This window comes from Gracilinanus agilis, chromosome 2 (assembly GCF_016433145.1).
Source record: "Gracilinanus agilis isolate LMUSP501 chromosome 2, AgileGrace, whole genome shotgun sequence".
NCBI lineage: Eukaryota > Metazoa > Chordata > Mammalia > Didelphimorphia > Didelphidae > Gracilinanus > Gracilinanus agilis.
Window position 1 is genome coordinate 653249752 of NC_058131.1, and position 24903 is coordinate 653274654.

The window sequence follows — 24903 nt, forward strand, 5'->3', positions numbered from 1 at the left end:
GATTTATGAAAAAGAATGCTATCCACATTCAGAGGAAGAACTGTGGGAGTAGAAACACAGAAGAAAAACAATGCTTGAATACATGGGTTGATGCAGATAAGATTTGGGATGTAGACACTAAATGATATATCTAATCAAAATATCAATAATATGGAAATAGGTCTTGATTGATGACACATGTAAAAAACAGTGGAAATGTGCACTGGCTATGGGGGTAGGGATGGGTGAAGAGGAGAGTAAGAACATGAATCATGTTACCATAAAAATTTTTTCTAAAAATAAAAATTAATTAAGAAAAGAATAATGATCTCTTTACCTCTCTCTCTCTTTAAAACCTCTAGAATCCTTTAAGGTTCATCTCAAACCACCTTCTGCTGGAGGCCTTTCTTTTTCCCCAAACCTTAGCAAAGTACCTGACACAATGTCATCTATTTGGTAATTGACTGGTTGTTGAAGTAATTGGAAAGACCTTCCCAAAACAGATGAGAAGCCATTCCCTCATCTATCTGTTCAGAGATCAATCTGACTGTTCTAGGAATAGGTTTTGTAAGCAGCTTCTATCCAGTCACCTGGTCTACCTGCCTTTTATTATTAACTTCCAAGAGTATGGATTACAAATTAAGGACAATTTATCTTGTCTTTCTAAGATGTAAAACCAAATACTTTTCTGTGGTTAGAACTTGGTAATATATTCTCTTCTCTTCCTCTTTTCACTTAGACAGTTACAACTCTCCTTCGAATATTTTTTCTAAGCAAGTAAAGAAAACTCTATAGACAACTTTTTTCAGCTAAAAATATGCAGATGATAAAGTCATATGTATGAGTTCTTTGACAAGAAGGTGCTATATAACTCCAAAGCAATAAAACTTCATTGTGAAATTGAATATATGATTAAAGCTCATTGATATAAACTCTGAGAAAATGGTCTAAAATTGAATTAATTTGAAAACCTCAGCTCTTATACACAATTGATTTGCAATAAAGACTTGTTCTGAGAAATTCAAGGAAAGCTTTTTTACTCAGCCAAATCCTGTAAGACCTACTGTGCAGGTAGCTGATGATACTTGGACTCTGAGACTTAGAAATGGCTTTAAGCACAGAGAAGGTGGGTTCTTTCCATGAAGGGCTGCTCTGTTCCCAAAGAGAAGACGTTGCAACCAGAAGAGATTGTAGTTCATTGCCAAGAAGAAGCTCTTCCACTCCCTGTGGGTCACTATAAATGTTGAGCATCATCTGAAAAAGCAAATCCAGTTCTTTGTTTAGAGAAAGTGTATCCTACAAATCTCTCAAGACCTATCTGATTAAACAAAAGATAATACAAAGCCATTTGGAGTTTTAGTATGGATCACTGATTTCACCTACACACACAGTTCCTAGTACAGCAACTCCCTTCTTGAAATCTCCTGAAGCAAGTGCAAAGGGAGAGGGAATAATTTGACCAGCTCAAGGTCATACAGCTAGTATGTCATAGGCAGCTTTCAAAATCAGGTCTTCCTGTCTCTGAGATCATATCTTTATAGCTGTGCTGCTTTCCACAATGCATGTGGGAATCCCTTAATAAAATTTTGTCAAGTTTAATTAACAAGAGGAATTGATATAATTTATAAACTTAGGTAGAGACCATTCCTATTTAACTCCTAATTTAGCAACAAAAAAGCACTGGTCCAGAATCCTACCAAGAACATTTATTTTCATTGGGACCATAGGCCACTTTGTCTCTCTGAGATTCAATTTTTCTCATTTGTAATGAGTATTCCAATGTTTTCTCTCTGTTGGTTAGCTCCAATTGATCCTGAATGCATTTTATATTAACATAATTGTTTCAGTGTTGTCTTCCTCATAAGACTGTAAGCTCCTGGAGAGCAGGGACTATGGGGGATTTTTGTTGTAGTTGTTTTTTGTTTTATTTGCCTTTCTTCAAGTCCCCAGAATTTAGTATGGTGCCTAATACACAGTAGGAACTTAGCAAATTGTTGACTGAGTAGTCTCTATTATTTCTTAGCTATTTAAAGCAATCATATATAAGTTTTAACAAATGAATTTGCAGAACTCATAAGGAGTCTATAACTTTTATTAGCCATGCTCTAAAGCCCCAAAGCAGGAGAAGTAAGAGAGGAATATGGATGAATGGAGAATATTCTGTCAGAAAGAGTAAGAGGCTATGAGAGTAACAGGATCATTGCTTTGGAGCTTGGGGGAAGTAAAAACAAAAACTTAGAGGCTATCTAATACAACTTTTTCATTTTATAGATGAGGCAACAGGGTCTTGGAGATTACATGACTAGATCACGTTAGTAATAAAGGCCAGAGACAGAATCTGAACCCAGATCCTCTGGAACCCAAGCTATTATTTCTATTATTCCATTTCTATTATTCCATATTGAGTCTCTAGGATGTAAGTGATAATAAATAACTGGCCAAGTTGCCTTAGCTTGACAAAGGGCACAATATAGTTCAAAGGGACTGGGTAAAGTAAGATGGGTCAATAAAATAGGGATCAGTTTATCCACAAGAAAAAATATGTTTTCTGCAAATGTGAAATAATGGAAATGTTTTCATGTAAAACAATAGTTTTACTTAAAGGAAAAAGGACAAGAGCATGAAGGAGAGAAAGGAGGGAATATTGAGGAATTCAAGAGAATTGATGCTAAAGAATCAGTCTGGACTCTTAAAAGTAATATCCTATCCTACCACAACTCACCTGCACAAACATTTTCTGAACTTGAGAGTCACCCTCAAATAGCTCATCTTTATCCAATGGAAAAGCAAAAAAGATATAAAGGCATTGTAAGAGCAGGCCTGGGAGACCAGACTCGATGATCTTGCTAAGTGTCTCCTGAAAGGAAAAAGCAAAAATCGTAAATGTTATGGCATTCTCCTATTCAAGGACTTTTTTTCTTTATCTTTAACTAAATGATCCCTTTCTTCAAGCTGTCCTAGCAGTAGTTGAAAACAACAGCAGCAGAAGTAAAGACCTTGTTCACAAACCCATTTTGCAATTAAGAGATTCCAATTTTTGCTTTACTCCAAAATCCAGAAATGAAATAAGGCAAAGTTTTGACCAAGTGATATTCCAGGAACCAAAGTCACTCACTGGTTCATTGTTTCTTCAACAGACTCAAATTTCTCTCCTTCTTCCTTTTTATTCTCCTGTCTCTTTTTCTTTTGTTCCTTGAGAACCATTTAACTAAAAATTATGCAACTCTGAACTAGTCTTCTATATGTACTTTCCTGGAGAATATTATTGGTGGATCCATTTATCACTCCTTCCCCTCCCACCTCCCCAAATTTCTTAGCCTAGATTTCTTACTCTAACAATCCCTATCCCTATTATTACTAAAAGTATAGAAAGAAGGTTAGACAGTGTTAGCAAGACTTGGATTCAAGCAATAACTCATATACCCAAAAACTTCATGACTCTAGTCAAGCTTAATTTCTCTAAGGCTTAGTTACTTCACCTATAAAAAACTAATAATAAATAATAGATGGAAGTCAAATTCTCAGATTTGTTAATAAATCACCATTCCAGCCCAAAGCAATGATGATGATGATGATGATGATGATGATGATGATGATGATGATGATGATGATGATGATGATGATAACAGAAGCAGATGTCTATATAATGGAAGGACCAGTCACTGGGGGCCCAGTCTTAGAACATGCTTAGATTTAACTTTCAAGGTGAAAGCACACATATATTGTCTGTGTGATTCCATTCTGATACATGGAATTGTTAAATTCTGTTTCCAATCATGAGTGTTTCCAATTATGAGTGAAAAGGCACTAGTACTATGAAATTATAAAAAGTTTTCTCATGGTTTTAGAGCCAGAGAAACCATGACTTTAGAGGTGCTGAACCATAACTGAGTATATACACAAAGAGATGACCCACTGGTCTTTTTTTTCTTTCCTGAAGGAGAATGATGTAAGGAAGGTCCTAACTCAATCTTATTTCTCAATTTAATACTGTGTGTGTGAGAGAGAGAGCATCTGGTGCTTTTATATATTTTATTCAATAGAAAGTACCAGTACTTTTTTATCCTTCCCTTATGTTAAGCAAATGAATATGCTGAGTTTAATGTGTCCAGGAGAACTTGTATGAATCATTTTTCTCATTTGTAAATTAATAGGTTAGGCTCAATGATCTCTAAGGTCCCTTCTGATTCTAAGTAAATAAACATATAATACTATGACCTGGCAGGTTCTGGAGATGCAGAGGACTTATAAGCAGCATTGGGACCTGAGTCCTCCATCAATAGCCACAGTAATCTGGGTTTTATTAAGCAGTAACTCTGCTTCTCATTCTAAACTCAGTACTCTTTCTACCACATCCCTTTATCATCATCATTCTGTCCTATCTGCTTTTGGAGTTGGCCCAAAGATGTTTTTCAGTGAACCTCCAATGATAAGCTTATACACCAATAATTTAATTCAATTACAAAAAAGCAGGCATCTGATCTGGATGAAAAATTTTCTGTAGGATATTAAACATAAAAAATGATGTTGTGGTATATGATTGTCCTGGAATACTACTGTGCTGCAGGAAATGACAAACAGGTTAATTTCGGGGAAATGTGGAAAGGTCTACATGAAATTATGCAGAGTGAGACATGGAAAAATCAAGAGAACATTATATACAGCAAGAGAAATATTTGAGGAATGATTTGTATGTACACCTCTAGAGATAACTGATTAATAGAAATAAGTAAGATTATTTTACATATGCATATATCTTTTTTGGCAAATGCTGACCTCTCAAATGGGAGAGAGGAGAGAAGGAGGGAGTTAACTAGGTATCTTAATGTAACAAATAAATAAATTTAATTTTTTTTAAATTTTTTAAACCCTAATATCTTTTATATATATCCTTCTGTATTAATTTTTTTTATTTGTTATAGGGCTAGGCAATGGGGGTTAAGTGACTTGCCCAGGGTCACACAGCTGGGAAGTGTCTGAGGCTGGATTTGAACCTAGGACCTCCTGTCTCTAGGCCTGGCTCTCAATCCACTGAGCCATCCAGCTGCCCCCATAAATTTAAATTTTTAAAGAAAAAATGAATAACAGCATAGCAAGTTGTCCAGAACCATTTCTATTTGAATTCTATTCCACAGCATAAAAAATCAAAATATTAATAATTGCCCCCCATGAAATTAAGGGGGGAAACTAATAAACTGGACTTCAAAAGAGGAGAAAAAGAGAGAATGAATTTGATCACTTGAGAGGAGGAGAAAATTAAGTAACCAGATGAAAACAGAAAAGGAAAAAAACAGCTAATGAGCAAAACTCCAAAGGAAAAGTAGTAACAAATGAGAGGAAGAGATCAGGGATGAAATAAAAAGAGCAAGTTGGAATACAGCCATGTTATAAAAGATTAGACTGAAGTAGCTGAAGAGACAGAGTACTGAGTTTACAGCAGAAGGAAAAAAATCATAACATGAAAAAATATTGGACAAATAGAGAAAAATATAAACAACTCATAATTTTGAATGATAATGGATTAAACAATTCAATAAAATCTAAAAAGTGACAAATTAGATAATAACAATAGACACCTTGCACTTTAAAATTTGCGAACTATTACATTATCTAGTTCAAACCTCACCTTACAAAGTATATACTTCAAAATGTCTCCATTTTAAATACAAGGAAACCAGAGTTAAAGGGGAATAAACTATCTGTACATCTGTAAAACTGGTAAGTAAAGGTAAAAGGGATGAAAGGGGGTCACAAGAAAGAATTTTATTTCCCTTTAAAAGGCAGATTTTAAAAGCATGTTAAAATATTTAAATATTTTTTTCAGACCACATCTGCTCCAGAAATTTTTGATAAAGATTTCAGTAATGAAATTTAAAACCACAGAGGCAAACTGATTGAGTAGGGCCTTCCTACCAATGACTCCACCTTTGGGAATATATTCTGAAAGTGTAGTGAAAACAAAAGAAAAAAAGTGCTGAAAGAGAAGGTCTGTCCCTTCAAAGATTTGCAAGGCAACATTATATGTAATTGAAAAAATAGGTGAATAGTCAAATAAAAATGGTAAATTAATAGAATTAAATATTGTAATACAATTAATATGGGCATGTCTTGGAAATACATGCAAATTTGGCAAGACAATTCAAAAACTACAAAATGTAAGTTATATACTCCCTATGAACATATCAGTTGACTGTTTTACATAAGAGGACAAGCAAATAAGTAGACAATTAAGAATCTGGACATTTATATATAGGGAGCACCTGAAGAATTGTTTTGATGCTTCATTAATTTAGTTAATCTACAGATAAATGACATTAAGGAGCTTTGTTTGTGTATATTGCTTTTCATTGCTAAATATTTTAATAGAGCATTTAATTAAAAAAAAAAGAAAAGAAAACTTACAGGGTCAACCTGGGTAAGCAAATAGCCTGATTTTAATAAGAGGTAGCCATCATTTTCTTCTTCTCCTTTCCATTGAAGCAGCTGTCCAATTGCCAATCGAGCCTCCTCTGCCATCACAGCATCATCATGGAAGGAGAACATCATAGTCAAAGACACATTAATCTTTAAGAGCCAAAGAAAGTATTCCCATACTCTAAGAACCCTTCTTAAATATTTCTTCCCCACTACACACTCCTGTCCATTTGAGACAAATTAGAGATTACTCAGATTCCAAACCTGCTTAGACATTTTAAAAGACTACATAGACCCTGACCTGAGAGGCAGGAATCCTATAGTACATTCCTACAAAGGTCCAATACCAACTAGAAAGGTGGTCTGCACATAGGTTAAAGGGACGAGCACAAGAAACTAGTGAACAACGTTTTATAGTTCACAGTTCCCTATATATTTTTTTCTTTTCAAACAACAAAATTACTGCTCATTCCGCCCCAGCATCTTACAAAAATTACTTACAAAAATTAATTTCTCAATGACACTTCAGAAATTTTATCTTCTCACATGTGCTTTCTTCCCCATAATTCATGCAATTTTGAAAAGTAAATACATTAGTTTTCCCCCCACTTAATCATAGGCAGTCAAATGTCAGAATGGTCATGTGCAAATTTTGAAGTCTGGACAAGAGTACTTGAAGGAGAGGCAGTGTGCTTGCCAAAAGTGTCTATGATACTTATTGCTAGGTATACTTCTTTGGCTCTCTTACCAAGGCTCCAGAATAATTGCTGATGAGGAAAATATTGGTAGCAAGTGGCAAATCATGCTCATTGAATATAATCTCACTTTGGGATTTTTTTTCCAATCTTCAGAGCCAAGCCACCACTCTCTTCACTCTCCAAAAGACTGTAGCCTCTGACACTTAGACCTTCTCAGTCATCGGTGAATTCAGTAGAGCTAGCAAACTAGATGTTCTGGGATTGACAGAAAATTCCTCGTCTCTTTTTGCAAGATAATGAGGGGAAAGAGATGAACCAGACCTTCTGGAGAAAACTGTTGACCCAGAAAGCAAGGCTAAGTTTGTGCCAGGACAACAGGTGTGGTATCCAGATGACTAAGCAACAAAGAATTATAGATTAATAAGGGATTCCAGAGGTCATATAGAACAATTCCCTCATTTTACCAGTGAGCATCTGATGCCTGAAGAGTTTGGGAAATGACTTGACCAAGGTCATACAAAGCTTTCAGTGACAGCAGCAAAGTCAAGTCGAGAGCCTTTGACTTTAGGTTCAGAACTCTTTCAATTATACCTCTTGTGATGGACTTTTGTTTCTTTTTTCTTAGTTCAATAAGCATTTGATCCAAGAATCTGGTGTATAAAGTATTGGGCCTGAAGTCATGAATACTAGAGTTCAAAATCTGCCTTAGACTTACTTGCTATGAAATTCGAGACAAGTCACTTGATTTCTCTTAGTCTCTATTTGCTCATCTGTAAAATGGGAATAATAATATCTGCTTCACAAGATTGCTATGAGAACCAATTAAAATAGCACATATAAAATTCTTTGTACACCTTAAGGTACTATATAAAAGCTAGCTAATATCAATTGCAAGGTACTATGTTAAACATTCTATAAGAAAGGTACAATGCAGAGCTTTTCTCTGAAGGATTAGATCTATAAAATGACATTTATAGAGTTCATTGAGTTTTGCTAAATAACAACCCTCTGACAAAAGAGCTACAAAGATATTTATTCCCATTTTATAGCTGAAGAAACTGAACATAAACAAGTTAAGGCACTCGCTTCATGTTACATACACTGTAAATGCCAGAGGCAGAATTTGAAGCTAGGGTCTTCTTGACTTCAAGTCCAGTACTCTAATTATGTCATCCTTTATTTTAGTAAGAGAGGAGAAAGGACATGCTCACAAGGAACTAAGATACAAGAAATAATATTACAAATATTATAAGAAGGTCCAGGAAAATTGCCCTGAGAAGTCAAATGAAGGCGAGATTATTTTTGGAGGATTAGGAAAGGAAGAGAATCCACCAGCCAGAGTGTGAAGTTTTTGGTTTGTGGGCTTTCTCACCTGCTGGCTTCCCCACAAGAGCCTTCTGTATTTCTTGTGCAAAATTCTTTGAAACCTCTTCTGCAAACTCATGGATACTGGGAAAGCAAATAATACCAGCAGACTTTTCCCAGGCCTGAAACACAAGAAACAGAGAAATCTTTCAGTGGAATTGGATTCAAGAATTTAAACATTTTAAAAATTGCCCATGATCGATTTCTAAGGGTAGAGTTAAGAGGCACAGAAGAAAGAGTGATCAGCTCAACTCTCCCGCTATTGCCTTCCAAACAATTTAAAATGACACCTCAAGTCAAATTCTGGAGTGACAATTCAGGAGGACAAAAGGTCCAAGTGAGATATTTTTCCAGTCATATCATAAGAGGTATCATAAGAGGTCAGAAGGATTTGTGACATGGTAAGGGAGGCCAATCCAGAGCCTACATAAATAAAATACCAGTGGTGGGTGACAGAAGCAGCAGCAGCTTCAGGAGTTCTCAAGCCAGAATGGGAAGGAGGCCTGGCAACTGGTCAAAAAGAGATTGTAGATATACTTGTGCTAGCACTGGACATAAGACTAGATGTTATTTGGAAACTCCATTGCCCGTCCCCAATTGTCAGTATATTAGTTCAAGAATGGAGAGGAGCACTATCAGTCAAAGGGGAGTGGAAGCCACGAGAGAGACCCTCACTTCCTTCCCCAAGGGTTTAAGAACCCTCAGGAGCAATATTGGTTCTAATCCTAAGGGATCAGGGGTCCTTCATGTGTAATGAAGTAGAAAAATGAGCAAAGAACAAATGATAAATGTTGAAGGGAATATGGGAAAATTGGGACACTAATATACTATTGATGGCACTGTAAACTGACACAACCATTCTGAAAAAACAAGATGGAACCATACCCAAAGGACCATAAAATTATACATATTAATATCTTACTCCTGTCAGAGAGGTTAAAATGTCTAAGAAGTGTAATGGAAAACTATTATTGCATAAGAAATGATGAACAGAATGAATTCAAGAAAACATGAATAAAATTATATGAACTGATGCAAAGTGAAATGAGTAGAATCACAAGAACAGTGTATACAGTATCATAAATATCATACAATGGTCAACTGTGAAGGACTGAACTATTATCAGCAAAACAAGGTTCCAAGATAATCCCAAGTGACTCATGATGAAAAAAAAAATGCTATCAACAGCCAAAGAAGGGACCCTTGGCCTCTGATTATAGATCAAAGCCTACTATCCTTTATTTTATTTATTTCATGAGTTTTTTACTTAATTTATATATATATATATATATACATATATATATGTGTGTGTGTGTGTGTGTGTGTATGTGTGTGTTTGTGTGTGTGTGTGTGTGTATTCTCTGATTCCAAATACAATATCTAGTCTACTCTCTGCTGCTGCCTGAAATCTGGACATTTCTCTCTGTATAACCTCTCTCCAAAATTCTTCAATCAGAAAATTCAGTTGTATGAATTTAGCTCACTTCTGAATCAGAGACTATCATTTTTACTCTTTTTGTGTCTCCAAGCACAATATCTTATATATAATAGTCACTTAATAAATGTTTATTGGCTGACTAATTGACTAGTGGAAAAGGATCACATCTTTCCTACACACTATATTGTATAGGCTTCTTTTCAAAGTTGAGATTATTTATACTTATGTCTTTCTCTCATGTTACTTTCTATCTATTCAGTATATATCTTTATGTACCTCTTGTATACATATTGTTTCTCTCGTTAAAATATAAACTCCCTGAAGGCAGGGAGAGTTTTTGATTTTTCTTTGTGTTTCTAAAATATTACAAAATGCTTTGCACATGATAGGCACTTAATCAATGTTTATTGATTGAATTCAGTGAAAAACCATAGTATGCCCCTAGATTAGCCAATAATAATTAAGAGTTTGCTACATGCAAGACTTTCTTCTAGGCACCACAGCTCTCTTCTGACATAATCCAAACTCTGTCATCCCACATTTATACAATTGGTTCATATCTCTCCTCTTTTCTTCAGATGATCTATTTATCCTCACTAGATTTAATTACATTTCTCTTACAATTTAAAATTATTATTGAAGTTGTGCTTTTTTATGCCACTCTCACTTCTCAGTAATTTCTTTCCCTAAAGAAGAATCATGTCTTGCAATAAAAATTAAGCAACATAAAAATACAAAACAAAAATTGTCCCAGCGATTATATCTAAGGATGAATGTAACATTCTGCACCTGTAATCCCCTTCTTCTCTACTGAGAAGAGGGAAGCCCATATTGTCACCAGTCTTCTGGAGCTTTTAATCCATTACTTCAACTTTCTAAAGTCACTCTGAATTATTATCCTAGACACAAAGGTGCTACCATTAACCACTGTGCTGCCCACCACCCACCAGCCTTTGATCACTTTTGAAAAGTTAATAAGCATACCTTTTAATCTAACTTATGGGACACATAACAGTGTAAAACTTAGGTGGATAGGACTGATGAACGCCAAATACTACTTGTAGGACTAATAATGACACTGTCTATGGATAATTACTTTTTGGAATGATGCACTTGTTTGTACATCCTCCCCTCCCAAATAATTATGGATGTGGACTTAATAATTTCACATTGTATTTTTCAATGAACTTATTAGTGGTCTATTGACTTGGTTTTGGAATGGACCCAATGAGTGTGACCTGGTGATGCCAATAGTCAGAGGATCTTTGCTCACGCATTGTAGGGATTAATGATATTTTCAATAGATAAATATCTGTGTATCATTTTAGAATCCACAAATTACTTTTCCCTACATTTTCCCATGTTACTCATGATAATGAGTATTGCCTGTGAATGAGGCAAGTCAGAATACTAGCTCCATTTCAACAGATGTGAGGACCCTAAGCCTTCGAGGTGTTAAGTGCTTCACACAAGAGAGAAAACTATTCCTTTTTCCCCCTGTTATCATCCTGTACCATCCAATACAGTTTGTGAATTAATGGCCTCCCAAGGGCATAGTAGTGCTCAAATGACACCATTTCTATCATTTATTTATTAGGCATATACTATCAGCAAAATTCAGAATTTCATATTCAGAGGAGACCTCGGCAGCCATTTAGGTCAACTCACCAAGAATCGCCTGTACAATAGCACTATGCTAGTCCCTGGGAATGATACAAAAAGACAGAAAATGATATGGTTCCTGGACCCAATAAGCTTATCTCCTTCTACAGAAGTACCTTCTGAAGATTAGCACTGAATTTAGAGATGAGTGACATGAGCCACAGTTTATCTGAATATGAAATCCCTCTAAATATGTTAGAGATGTGTAATGTGGCTTAATGGGAATGGTACTGAATTTTCATTGAGCACTGGTGATCTGTGTCATTCTTTTGTTACAAGATAATAAATTTCCTCAGAATCATATATACTAATTAAGAAATCTTAATGCCAAAAAAGCTTTGTGCAAAAATTTGTATCTTAGATTTGTTGCCTCTTTGTCTCTGTGCATATGGAAAATATAAAGTGTGATCATTTTATTTCTTTCTGTTAGGATGAGTTATCGTCTGCTTTCTTATTTTCTATTCTGTGGGCTCTGCTTGTGTAAACATATCTTTCTATGAGAAATGTCTAAAATATATTTACCAGAAGATAGAATGTGATGGAGTAAAGGAAACTTCCAAATAAAGTGCACAAAGCATTAGAAGGAAGAGAATGTGTTTTATCTGAGAATAGTCTCATAGAGAAGTGGCACTAGAGCTTTACAGTTAAAAAAAAAAAGATGGATTTCGATAGATGGAGATGAGGAATGAGAGTGTTCCAGGCATAGTGGACAACTTGTTCAAATGTAGAGAGATGGATCATGGAAGATTAAGGAATCCAATTTAGCTAAAACAGAGTATGGAAATCACTATCAAAGTGGCTGAAATAGGAGGCTGGAGCCAGGTTATGGAGGAGCAGAATCCTAATGACTATTATCTCTTAACTTCCAGGACATTCTCCTTTCTTCTTCTATAAATTCATTGTGTTATTCAAGACCTTCCTCTATATTATAACTCCTATCCTCTTTCTAAGAACTTCAATATCCATATTGATGTTATTTAAAATATCCTAAATTCCAAGATCTACTCATTTCCCATGACCTGCTACTCTATTCCACCTCAGCTACCCATGGAGATGATCATATCTTTGATCTTGCCACCACTCACAAGTGTTTTTTCCATATTTGCAAACTCCAAAATCCTTTTATCTAATCATAATCTTTTTCTTAAACCCTTATCTTTTGTCTTGGAACCAAGGCTGTGTATTGGTTCCAAGACAGAAGAGTAGTAAGGGCTAGGCAATGGGGGTTAAGTGACTTACCCAGGGACACACAGCTGAGAAGTGGCTGAGGCCAGATTTGAACCTAGGACCTCTGGTCTCTAGGCCTGGTTCTCAATCCACTGAGCTACCCAACTGCCCCCAATCATAATCTTTTAACATTTCATCTTTTTTTCTGCTTTACAACCTCACCGTGATTTCTAATCTTACCATCCCTCTGTTTTTCATTCAGGTCACAGCACCTGCACTGTCTATATATAGTCGTACCTCTCCTATCCTGATTCTTGTTCAGCTTTAGTCAATTCATCCCTTTCCTTGAATCATTGTCCTTTTGTCATTTCACCAATGCCTTGCCAAATGTCAATATTGTCTTCTCTCATCATCTACTTCTTATTCATGTGCTACCAATCAATGATAGAGAAAAATCAAGAAACTGCTGACTAGACACTCTACAAATGTATGTTTCTTTATTGTATCTAGGCTCTAAGTATTACAAGATTATCTTTTGTTTTTCCTTAATTGGTTCACTATCCTATTCACCACTCTAATTATTCCAAAAGCTCTTGTCTCTAGGGCTTCCTTCCATTGTAACCAACTTCCTCCCAGCCCAGGACTTTACCAAATAGTCACTAACAAAATTGAATACATTTACCAAGAGTGGTCTCTTTTCCTGTGCCTTCTTATCTCACATCACTCAAATGCTTTTTCTCTAATATCTCCTCCTTTATCCCTGTCTCACATGAAAACATGACCTTTCCCCCTATTTTTGAGATAAAACCTTTCAAATACATCCTTGATCTAATCCCCTCCTGTCATTTCCAGGTTTTCTCTCCTCCTCCTCCCCTTCTCTCTGTCTGTCTCCCTGTCTCTGTCTCTCACTCCTTCCCTCTCTGGAAATTTCAATCTACTAGTCTACTAACTCCTTCCTTATTGCTTATAAATTTGCCTATATCTCTCCCCAGTCAGATAATGATCACATAACTGCCAAATCGAATGGACTTTGGCTCTATTCTCATATTTTATGACTCTATAAGTGCAACCTTTGACACTATTAATCACTCTTTCCTTCAGGATGGTCTCTCTTCTGAAGATTTTTATAGAATTGATCTCTCATGATTCTCCTTACACATATTTGAATACTTTTTTCTTTCTTTTGCACAATTTTCATCAAGCTCTCAATCACTATCCTTCAGAATATCCCAAAGATTCATTCACAGCTCTTTTCGCTTCTCCCTCTATATTATTGGGGTTAGTGAGCTCATCAGGTTCCAGATTCAATTATCATCTCTACACAGATTCTCAGATCTACATGTCTAGTCCTATTCTCCCTGTTGAATTCTAGCTTCATAGAATCAATTACCTTTTGGAGATCTAACTGGATTTCCTAGAGACACCTTGTATTCAACATGTCCTAATCTGGCCTCAGATACTTCCTAACTGTGTAACACTGAGCAAGTCACTTAACCCCTAAGGCCTAACCCTTATCTCTCTTCAGCCTTAGAAATAATATACAATATTAATTCTAAGACAATAGGTAAGAGTTTAAAAAAAAGATGATTCTACATGAATTAGTTTTACCTATTCAGTGCCATAGCAATCAAACTACTCAAAAATTGCTTTCTAGAACTAGAAAAAATATTCTAAGTTCACATGGAAGAACAAAAAATAAAAAATATCAAGGAATTAATGGAGGCGAAAATGAAGGAAGGTGGACTAGTTGTACCAGATCTCAAACTATACTATAAAGAGTTAATCGTCAAAACAATATGGTACTGTATAAGAAATAGAGCAGCAGATCAACAGAATGGGTTAGGTAATAAAAGAATATTAGCATACATAATGACCATGGTAACCTAGTGTTCTATAAAACAAAAGATCCAAGCTACTGAGGGAAGAACTCAATATTAGACAAAAACTGCTAGGAAAACTGGAAAACAATATGGCAGAAACTAAGCATAGACCAACGTCTCATATCATACATCCAAATAAAGACAAAAGAATATTTGATCTAGAAATAAAAGGCAATACCATAAACAAGTTAGGAGAACATGGAAAACTTTATCAGTCACACTTATGGATAAGGGAAGAATTTATGACCAAACAAGACAGAGCAAACATAAAAGAAAATGAAACAGATAATTTTGAATGTATAAAGTTAAAAAGGTTTCGTACAAACTAAAGCACTGCAACCAAGATTAGAGGGAAAATAATAAATTGGGGTGAAAGGGTAGAGCAAGTGTCTCTAACAAAAGCCTCATTCATGAAATAAGTAGACAACTGAGTCAAATTTAAAAGAATATAAAATATTCTTCAAGGGACAAGTGATCAAGGAAGAGGAACAGGCAGTTCTCATATGAAGAAATTAAAAACTATCTATAGACACATGAAAATTGCTCCAAATAATTATTGCTTAGAGAAATGCAAATTAAACAATTCTGGGATACCATCTCACACCTATCAGAGTGGCTAATATGACAAAGAAGGAAAATGACAAATGTTGAAGGGAATATGGGAAAATTGAGACAAATACACCATTGGTGGAACTTTGAATTGATACAACCATTATGGAAGGCAAGATGGAGCCACACCAAAAGGACCATAAAATTATACCTTTCCCTTCTACCCAGTAATACCACTTCTGGGTCTGTATCTCAAAGAGATCAGAGGTAGAGGGAAAAGACAGACCTGAAAAAATATTTTAACAACTCTTTTTATAGGCCAAGAGGATGTCCATCAATTGGGGAATGGTTGAACAAGTTGTGATACATGGTTATAATTGAATACTATTGCACAGTAAGAAATGATGAACAGATTGAGTTCAGAAAAAACCTGGAAAGGCTTAACCAATGCAAAGTAAAGTAAATAAAACTAGAACAATGCATATAATAACAGAAACATTGTATGGTAATTAACTGAAAAGGCCTAAACAATTATCAGTAAAACAAAGTTCCAAGATAATGGCCAAGGGATTCATGATAAAAAAAAATCATATCCACAGCCAAAGAAGGAACTATTGGCATCTGATTGCATATCAAAGCATGCCATCTCTCACTTTTTTCTTTCATGTGTTTTTTAAATTGTATCTGTAATATCTGTCATGTCACAGTATAAGGAATATGGAAATATATATTGCATGTAAACTGAAATAAACTATAGCAGACTATTTACTTCCTTGAGAAGGGAGAAAGGGAGAGAGGGAGGGAGGGAGGAAAGGAGAGAATCTTAATTGCAAAATGCCAGAAAAAATTGTCAAAAATAGTTTCTATACTGAAAAAAATATTTTAAGTATTATCATCTTCCCAGTGACCCAGGTTGATAACCTCAGAGACATATTAAATTCCTAATTCATGGTCACCCACATCTTCTATGTGATGTCAGATCTTTTCATTTCTACCTTCATATTGTCTCTCACATAAATTTATTTCTTTCAGTTCACACAACCACTGCCCTGTTGTAGGCCTTTATCATCTCATACCTATATTATTGGAATAGCCCTCTAACTTGGAGATTCTTAAGTTTTTTGTGTTTCTTGGGCACTTTTGGAAAGCTAGTGAAGACCGTGGAAGCCTAAGAATAGTTTTTAATGCATAAGATAAAATTCCTAGCATCACCAAAAAAAATCATGATTCAGTTCACGGATCATCTGAAATATATCCATTAATCCTTAGGACCTTGGATCCCAGATTAAGAATGTCATCTGCTTGCTAGCCTTTCAATCTCTCTCTACTCCAATCCATTCTCCACTTAACTGCCAAAGTTTTCTAAAATTACAGATCTGAGTTGTTTCTCCCTTCCTACCCAACTCAATAAATTCCAAGGACTCCATTATTTATTAATTCCATAATCAATTATAAAATCATCTCCTTGGCTTTTAAAGCCCTTTATAACCTGTCATCTTCCTATCTTTTAGTCTTCTTATACCACACTCCTTACTGCTACACTGGTATCTTTGCTAATCTTCCCTTATGCCACTCTATCTTGATACCCATGCCTTGGCACTGACTGGCTGTTCCCTATGCCTAAATTGCTTTCTTTAGACACTCCAAATGTTAGATCCCCTAACCTTTTAAATACTTGATTTAAATCCCAAATTATGCAAGAGCCCTTTCCAGGTCTTTCTCTTCTCCCTCCATCCTCCTCCCTCATTCCACTATATAGATAGTGCCTTTCCCTTCCTTGAGTTTACCTTACATTTGCACTGTATATGTTTTCTCTCTTCCTAGTCATTTTCATGCTGTCTTCCCAATTAAAACATGCCCTCTTTTTGGTCAAAGATCATGTTTTACTCTTTCATTGCATTAAGATATTTGACATTTGGCTTTGTGATGTTTCATTGCTTTCTCACCAGTGAGTTCTGTAGAGATATAGAAACTAAACATTATGGCATTATTCTTTTCCCTTTTTTACTATGGAACATTGAATACGCTTTTCTCCATTTCTTCAAAAGACTTTGAAAACATGAAGTATGAATAAGAGCTACTTAATAAATGAGTAGGAGATTTGCACAAAACAGGTAAGGAAACTAGAGGCTAAGTGACAAAGTCTAGGATGGAACTTATACTTGGAAACATGTGCATATGTATCTGGGTAGATAGATAGATAGATAGATAGATAGATAGATAGACAGACAGACAGACGGACGGACGGATAGACAGACAGAACGACAGATAGGTAGATAGACAGACAGTTAGACAGAAAGACAGACAGAGAGATAGAGATAGAAAGATATACATAGATATAAACATTTGTATGTACATATACATTCACATATTCTCATGTATTTTATATATGTGTAATATGTTTATGTATACACCCACCCACTACAACCTGTATTTATATGCAGTTGAATTCAATTCAGGACAATTCAAGCATTTATTAAGTTTCTGACTAAGTGTTAAGGATTCAAAGGCAATAAATAATTCTTCCCCTGCCTTCAGGAAAGTAGTATTTGTTCAAGCTATGTGAGAGTGAGTAGAGGTGAGAGACAACATGTACACAGGTAATAATCCAATATACACGAAATGAATTCAAATACTACTCCAGAATACTCCAGGAAGGCACACACAGGCAATACATATATGGCATATTGGATAGAAATCTGAACTCAAAGCAAGGAAATCATGAGTTCAAATCTCACCTCTGCCACCTGATAACCTATAACCCTCAGCAAATGATTTATGCTTTCAGTACTCTAAGTAATGCTTTAAGATTACAAATCTTAAAGCCATTGGCAAAAGGAATTTCCTCATGAAATTTTTTAGCAAAATCACGTATCTAATCCATTTCTCTATAAGAACACACAAAGATAACATGTAAACACATGTGTACAACATGCACATACATACATGTACACAAGGAGAGGCAGTGTTTGTATGTTTAAGAAGCTCTTCACTGTATATTTAATAATCATCACCTGGCAAAAACAAAAATCCTTGAGAAAAACAACCCCTAAAGGAAAATAATCTGAGTCTTCTGATTCAAAAGTTCCTTGTAAAAATTGCTTTTCTCTCCATTTCTGAGAACTCTGCTGTGATATTTTTCTAACAAACACTCTTGCCCACTCCGTGCACTTGCAAACCCCTCAAAGACCAATTTACAGTAGGTTGACTCAGGAGTATTTGCAGCATCTAGTGAGCAGTGGGACTGTAAAAGGCACGATACAATAACGTAAACTGGGCCACTGTGAGTTGAACAGTAATTGTAAATTGAGCCAGCTTCTCCCTGGACACAAATTCCTTCCTGGGAGCACATTGGGCACTTCTGGAAGCCGCATTAACTCTTTGAGGCCACAAGGGTACTATTTCATACTCTGAAACAATCATTTATCAGATGGTACCCTCGAGGCCTGAAAGAGTTAATGTAGTTTCCAAAAAGGCCTAATTTGCCCCCAAAGAGGAGCTTATGTGCTGGGAAAATGTGGTTTAATACTTCTTAGAACTTCTTTTTACTGACATTATCTAAGTAGTACTGGGATGTCTTGTAAGGCTCCATGCTGATTCCTTGCAGGAAAACCAGGAAATAAAATTAGATGTCCAAGCAAATGTCAGGAGGGACATGAGGAAGGTCTTGGGAAGTGAGAAGGTAGAGAAAGAAACTCTAGCTCTGGTTAATCAAATGTACCAACATGATATTTGGTAATGATTGTGATTTTACCATAGCACTGCCTATTTTCTGACTTTTTAATCTTTGAGCATCCTTTAACTACGTGCATGGGAAAGGGGACTAGACCTGTGATTTCCCTTGTCCAAGGACATGTGGGATGAGGAAACTTCCAGTATGAGTCTGTACTTTCTCTGCACCTCATTTTTAGAGGGTCAACTTAAGCACCAACAAGTTGCAATGATTTGCCTGAAGTCACACAATTGGTGTACATCCAAGGTGGGACTTGAACCCCAGGCTTCCTTGATTTGAATTCACAGCTCCATCCACAATGCCATGTATGTAAGATGGAAGACTTTGTGGCTTGCAGGTCAGTTCTCTATCCACTATTCTAAAGTATCTCTGTGTGTATGTAATCATAAAATTATAAAGTATTTGAGTTTTAAGGGATCTTAGAAATACATTGTGAATTATTTGACCTGGGTTCAAAATATGGTTTTCTGACTTACTATGTATGTGACCTCATATATCTGTAATATAAAAGAAGTTGAACTGCAACTGTGACTATCCTTTCCTGTTCTAATGCTGATCCGATGGTCACCCAATGAGATAATACAATTCCTATTCTCTGGCAGATGAGGAAACTGAGTCAGTGAGCATGAGTCATTGGGCTTTACTCTGACACGAATGGGCTATGTGACCTCGCTTACTTAGTAGTGGAGCTGGGACTAGAATATGAGTCTCTTGCCTTCTGGGCTACCATTCTTTCTGCTGCACTCAATGCTTCCGCTCAATGGAGGAAGGGTCCAATTAAGGGTGAACTAAGTAGTCTCTAAAGTCTCTTCTAGTTCTAAATCTATGATTAGACTGGATGTCCAGTTATAATTTTATTCACTCTTGCCATCATCCTCTTGAAGGATATAGCACTATTTTCCCTACTGTATATAAAAGAGAAATTTGAGGCACACCAATGCCTTAGCTGATTAAATAATTCATCTCATTTAATCAGAGGAAAATATATTATTATTAATGTTAATATTAGTATTATTATTAGCTGGCACTTATTTGTACTATAAGATTTGCAAAGTATTTTACATGTGCTACCTCATTTGTTCCTTACAACAACCCATTGAGGTAGATGTTATTACTATTCCTACTTTACAAATAGAGAAATGAATACAGAGAAAGGTTTAATGATTTGCCCAGATCACATAGCTAGTAAATGTCTGAAATAGGATTCAAAATCAAGTCTTCTTAACTCCAAGTCCAACACTCTATCCACTGTGCCAAAGATCATCTGATCCAACCCCTTCATATTACAACTGAGGAATCTAAGACCAAGAGAGGAGTTTTAATCCAGAGTCTCAGACTTGAGCTCTAGTTCTTTTCTATCCCATCCTTTAATAAAGAAATCAAGTACAAATAGCCAGGCAGATGCCATTAGAACTAAATCACATTTTGTACCTTTTGAAGTAGTTCAACTAATAATTTTGTACCTTTTGAACTACATTCCCCAGAATTCCTTTCATCTCCCAGCATCCCTTTCCCTGCACCCCCACATCTGTGTGGTCATGTTTTGTTTATAAGTTCTGTAACTCTGCCTTCTCTCTCTCTTCTCTTGCAAGTGGGGCTTGGTTAGCTAAGTTATTTTACTTTAATTATTATTAATAAACTTTATAAAATATAATAGCTATTGTATATTAATTTTAATCTTTACACGCCTCTAAAAGGAATGATCATAGAATATGACATTGGTTGCCCTTGTTACTTCACAGTAATTTTTTAGGGGGTTCCCCTCTATACCTTTTAGCTGATATGGGGCAAAGGCAATTCTGGGGCAAGTACAGCAAGTCCTCCCAATCTGGAATGGCTTCAAACACAGGTCCAGAAATGGACTGTTATCTGAGGATCAGTCTAGCTAAGACCAGGGAGAATTGTTTCTAGAAGGTTGCCTATCAGATGAATTCTTTTGGCCACAATAAATCATGATAACGGATTTCAAGGGAATGGAATTGTTGAGTCATCTATTTAGAGTTTGAAGGAATCTTGGAGATTAAGTCCAATATCTAATTTTACAAATAAAGAAACAGGGGTCCAGAGCAGGGGAGAGGGACTTGGCTGAAGTTACATAAAAAGTAAAGTAACAAATAGATTTGAATCTGTGCCCTTCTACTCACAATCCAGAGTCCTTTCTACTACACCATGAAGTTTCATCAATGGAATGAGTGCCAGCACCAATGAAATCATTGATCTCTGAGGTATTATCAAGAAGGAAGGTATGAAGGAAACAATGCAGTGCAATAATAGAACACTGACTCATGAGTTAGAAGACTTGAGTTCAACTTCAATCTCTATTGCTTACTTACTATGTGATCTTGGGAAAGTCACTTAGTCCCCCTGGAACTCAACATCCTTATATGTAAAAGGAAAGAGTTGAAGTATGTGACTTCTGAAATCCTTTCCAATTCTCTATGATCCCTCATCACCATCACTTCGTAGTACAAGGAACCTTAATATTTTTGTTCTATGTGCTCCATGACTACTGTAATTTGTTATAAGCAATACTAAAGAGAAAAAACTATTCAATCCTAATTTTGCTTCTTTTTGTTTGTTCTTATCAAAGAACTTCAGATTGAAAAAATGGAACAAAAATATAGAGTAAGGAATTAAAATCCAAAAAAATGTGGTGACAATAAAAAAGCACCCACTTTCCCCTGATGAGTGTCAAGTGGCACATAGCTTTATAATATATGCCGGAATATTTGAGTATTAAAGAATAGGAGAGATACTTTAGAAGTGGAGATGAGCAAATGTTGTCCCAATTTGCAGAAAGGGAGAAAAGGTGAATTCTTCAAATGATATACTGGTGAATGAAAGACTGATCTTGACCTCTGGTTAGAATTCAAAAGCAGTTAAGTCAGAATCTGATTTGTGAACATTTAAAAAGAAAGCAATATGAGCTACTTAAAGACAAGTCATACCTGACTAACCTTATTTTCAACTTTTGATAGTATTACTGGATTCATAGATTTGAGCAATTCTCTAGATCCAGTACTTCAAGACTTAAGCCAAGATATTTAACAAATTATCCTGTGATATCTTTGGACAAGTTGAAGAGCTATCAGTTGGAAAATGGTATAATTAGACCAAAAAAGAGCTTAATATAATTAAATAGTGCCATCTTAGCTGGTTGATATTTCACAAGATTCTCCCCCTCAAGCTTCTTCTAGTCAACATTCTAGTCAACATGATGCAAATGGCATGCTTACCAAATTTTCAGTTAACATAAAGCTGAGAGGGACAAATAATATAATAGATGGTAGAGTCAGATCCTATGTACAACAGAAGATATATTAGCTCAAGAGTCAGAGAATCTAGACTGAAATCCCAGTTCTTATACTTATTATATGAGCAAAATTGGGCAAGTCATTTAACTTTCTAGGGCCTCAATTCCCTAATTTTTAAAATGAAGAACCTGGAATAAATGGTCTCTGAGATACCCTCTAACTTTATTTATTACTGATAGGTTAAAAGATAAGGTAAATCTAACAAGATGAAATTTAATGGGATAAATATCAAAAAATTATAATAATAAGATGAGGGACATGGGGTTAGATGTTAGTTCATATTAAAAAGATGTAAGGATTTTAAGACTCATTACCAGCTTACAATACTTGGTCTCAGAGAACAGAATGAGAACAGATGGAAAATAGTAGGGTGCTAAATACATAAGAAAAATTTTGTAACAATAATATTGTCCAAAAATTGAAAATCTATCTGAGGGAGTAATGAAGTCTCATCCACTATGAGTCCTAGAAGCAAGGCTGGGTAACCACTTTTTGGAAATGTACAAGAAAGTCATGTTTCAGGTGAGTTTTGGAAGACACAACTCCTAAAATCTGATCCAAATCAAAAACAGCAGCCATCTCATGGAGCATCCACACATTTTCCATAGAATAGCCACTTATCTCTGATTTCATGATTCCTATGACTTTAAGATGGACCTAATGACCTTAGACTGTTCATCATGTAATGATATCAAAACAATCTTTGAAACTTGTTTCTGACACCAAAAAGATACTATGGATTCAGATTTCAAACATAGGAATATCTCTTCCTGAAGTGGCAGTCAGAAAAGAAAGAAATTTCAAAATATGAATATAAAGGGGAAGATAATGAAAGTAGATTTAGATTACCCTCTCCCCAAACCTAATGGAGGAAATATATTACCAATATAAACAGCCAGAATGGATGTGGTATATCTAAAAACTGAGGACAAGATTTTACTAACTTAGGTCTGCCTTTTTCCTTCAGTCTGTTTGTAATTATATAATTAATATTATAAGGAGGTTTAAGAGTTTTCACTGGCAAAAGCACCAATAAAGCACCAAACCAGGTAGGCTTAAATATTGACAAATATACAGATGAAAGACAAGAAATGTAGAGTAGTTTCTTGGTTTGAATTTCACTTCAAATATTTTATAGTTCTCTGACATTGGCCAAGCTACTTAATTGCTCTGTGCCCCAGTTTTCTTCATCTATAAATGAGAAGGTTAGATTCAATAGCCTTTAAGATTTCTTCTGGCTCTAAACCTATAATTCTATTATCTTATAACTAGGTGGATCAAGAATTCTGATCCTGTCTCCTTAGGTTACCTTTTATCATGGCTCAAATTAATTTGTACTAGAAACAGAAAGGACCTTGGGGATATGCAAGAGTAGTTAAGCTAAGGTACTTATTTATAACAGAAAGTTTTAATCTTTGGGCCAGACCTAGGACTAGACAAGTAAAAACCTAATATTGCCAAGGAAGCACACTGTCTGGATTTTATTGACAAGATGTGATCACTATGACTATAGAATTGAAAGTTTACCAGTTTTAGGGCTATACCTTAGCAGACTGAAGACCCAGCAAGGAAGAAATGCTACACCTAGCAAAAACCCTGCTACACCCAAGAAAAAGGAGGTCCAGTAGAGCAATTCATTAAGTTGCTACTCCACATTTAATGAGGAACAAGTCTACAAAAAAGCAAATTAACGTCACTGGAAGACATTGTTCTGCAATCTTTTATTCCCTATGCATGCTCACCCTCTTTCCTGATTGTATGTATACACTATGCCCTATGTTTCTGTGAAAGGAAAAGTACTATTGAAAATTTTATTTCATTATATTACTTTGCTCTGAATTCATTTTTCTTCTGGCTGACTACAGAAAATGTAGACATGTCAAGGCTCATGAGTTAGCATATTGAGTGAACAAGAAACATCAAAGAAACTTCAGCCTGGGATAACTATTATTATTGAGATGACCACATATAGGAAGTGATGTGCCTCCTCCTGATAATATGGTATATTCATATTTGCACAACTTATTTTTCTCCCTCAGCCTTATGTCTTTGGAAGGGCAGCACTTTCTATTTCTACCTTTAAATAGAAAATGCTGCTAGTCCTGACTGCCTCAGGACTCTTGAAGCCATATTACTATGTTGGCCAGGGCTAGTCTCTCTTGGTATTTACATATGTTGTTCCATTTCTCAGGACCAGAAAAAAATATAAGAGTGGCAGAGGAAGAAGTAGACCATATGTTTTCTTCCAATATACATTTTAAACAATTTTTTTTTAAAAATTACATTATATTAGATAAGGAGACTAAATGTGGGCTGTCTTTCAGTACTCTAAACTTCCAAACCATCATCAGAAAAGAAAATATTCAAGGGGGCAGCTGGGTAGCTCAGTGGAATGAGAGTCAGGCCTAGAGACGGGAGGTCCTAGGTTCAAATCTGGCCTCAGCCACTTCTCAGCTGTGTGACCCTGGGCAAGTCACTTGACTCCCATTGCCTACCCTTACCACTCTTCTGCCTTGGAGCCAATACACAGTATTGACTCCAAGACGGAAGGTAAGGGTTTAAAAAAAAAAGAAAAAGAAAAGAAAATATTCAAAAGACAAAATATGAATTATCTATTGTATAAATAATTTAGATTTGGTATATTATGGACATATCAGTAATCCTGAAAGTTGGAGTTAGAAACTATTTGTGGATTCTGCTCTTT

General features: G+C 35.6%; 1 protein-coding gene across 1 annotated transcript in view; it reads right to left on the reverse strand.

The window, feature by feature from the left end:
* WDFY4 (WDFY family member 4) overlaps window positions 1-24903 on the reverse strand; it is a 403065-nt gene that overhangs the window by 354217 nt on the left and 23945 nt on the right. The window contains exons 3-6 of the mRNA XM_044665777.1: window positions 8464-8578; window positions 6382-6488; window positions 2702-2836; window positions 1044-1233 (exon numbers count right to left, since the gene is read on the reverse strand). Coding sequence (XP_044521712.1) covers window positions 1044-1233; window positions 2702-2836; window positions 6382-6488; window positions 8464-8578 — 547 coding nt within the window. The remainder of the gene's footprint in view (window positions 1-1043; window positions 1234-2701; window positions 2837-6381; window positions 6489-8463; window positions 8579-24903) is intronic.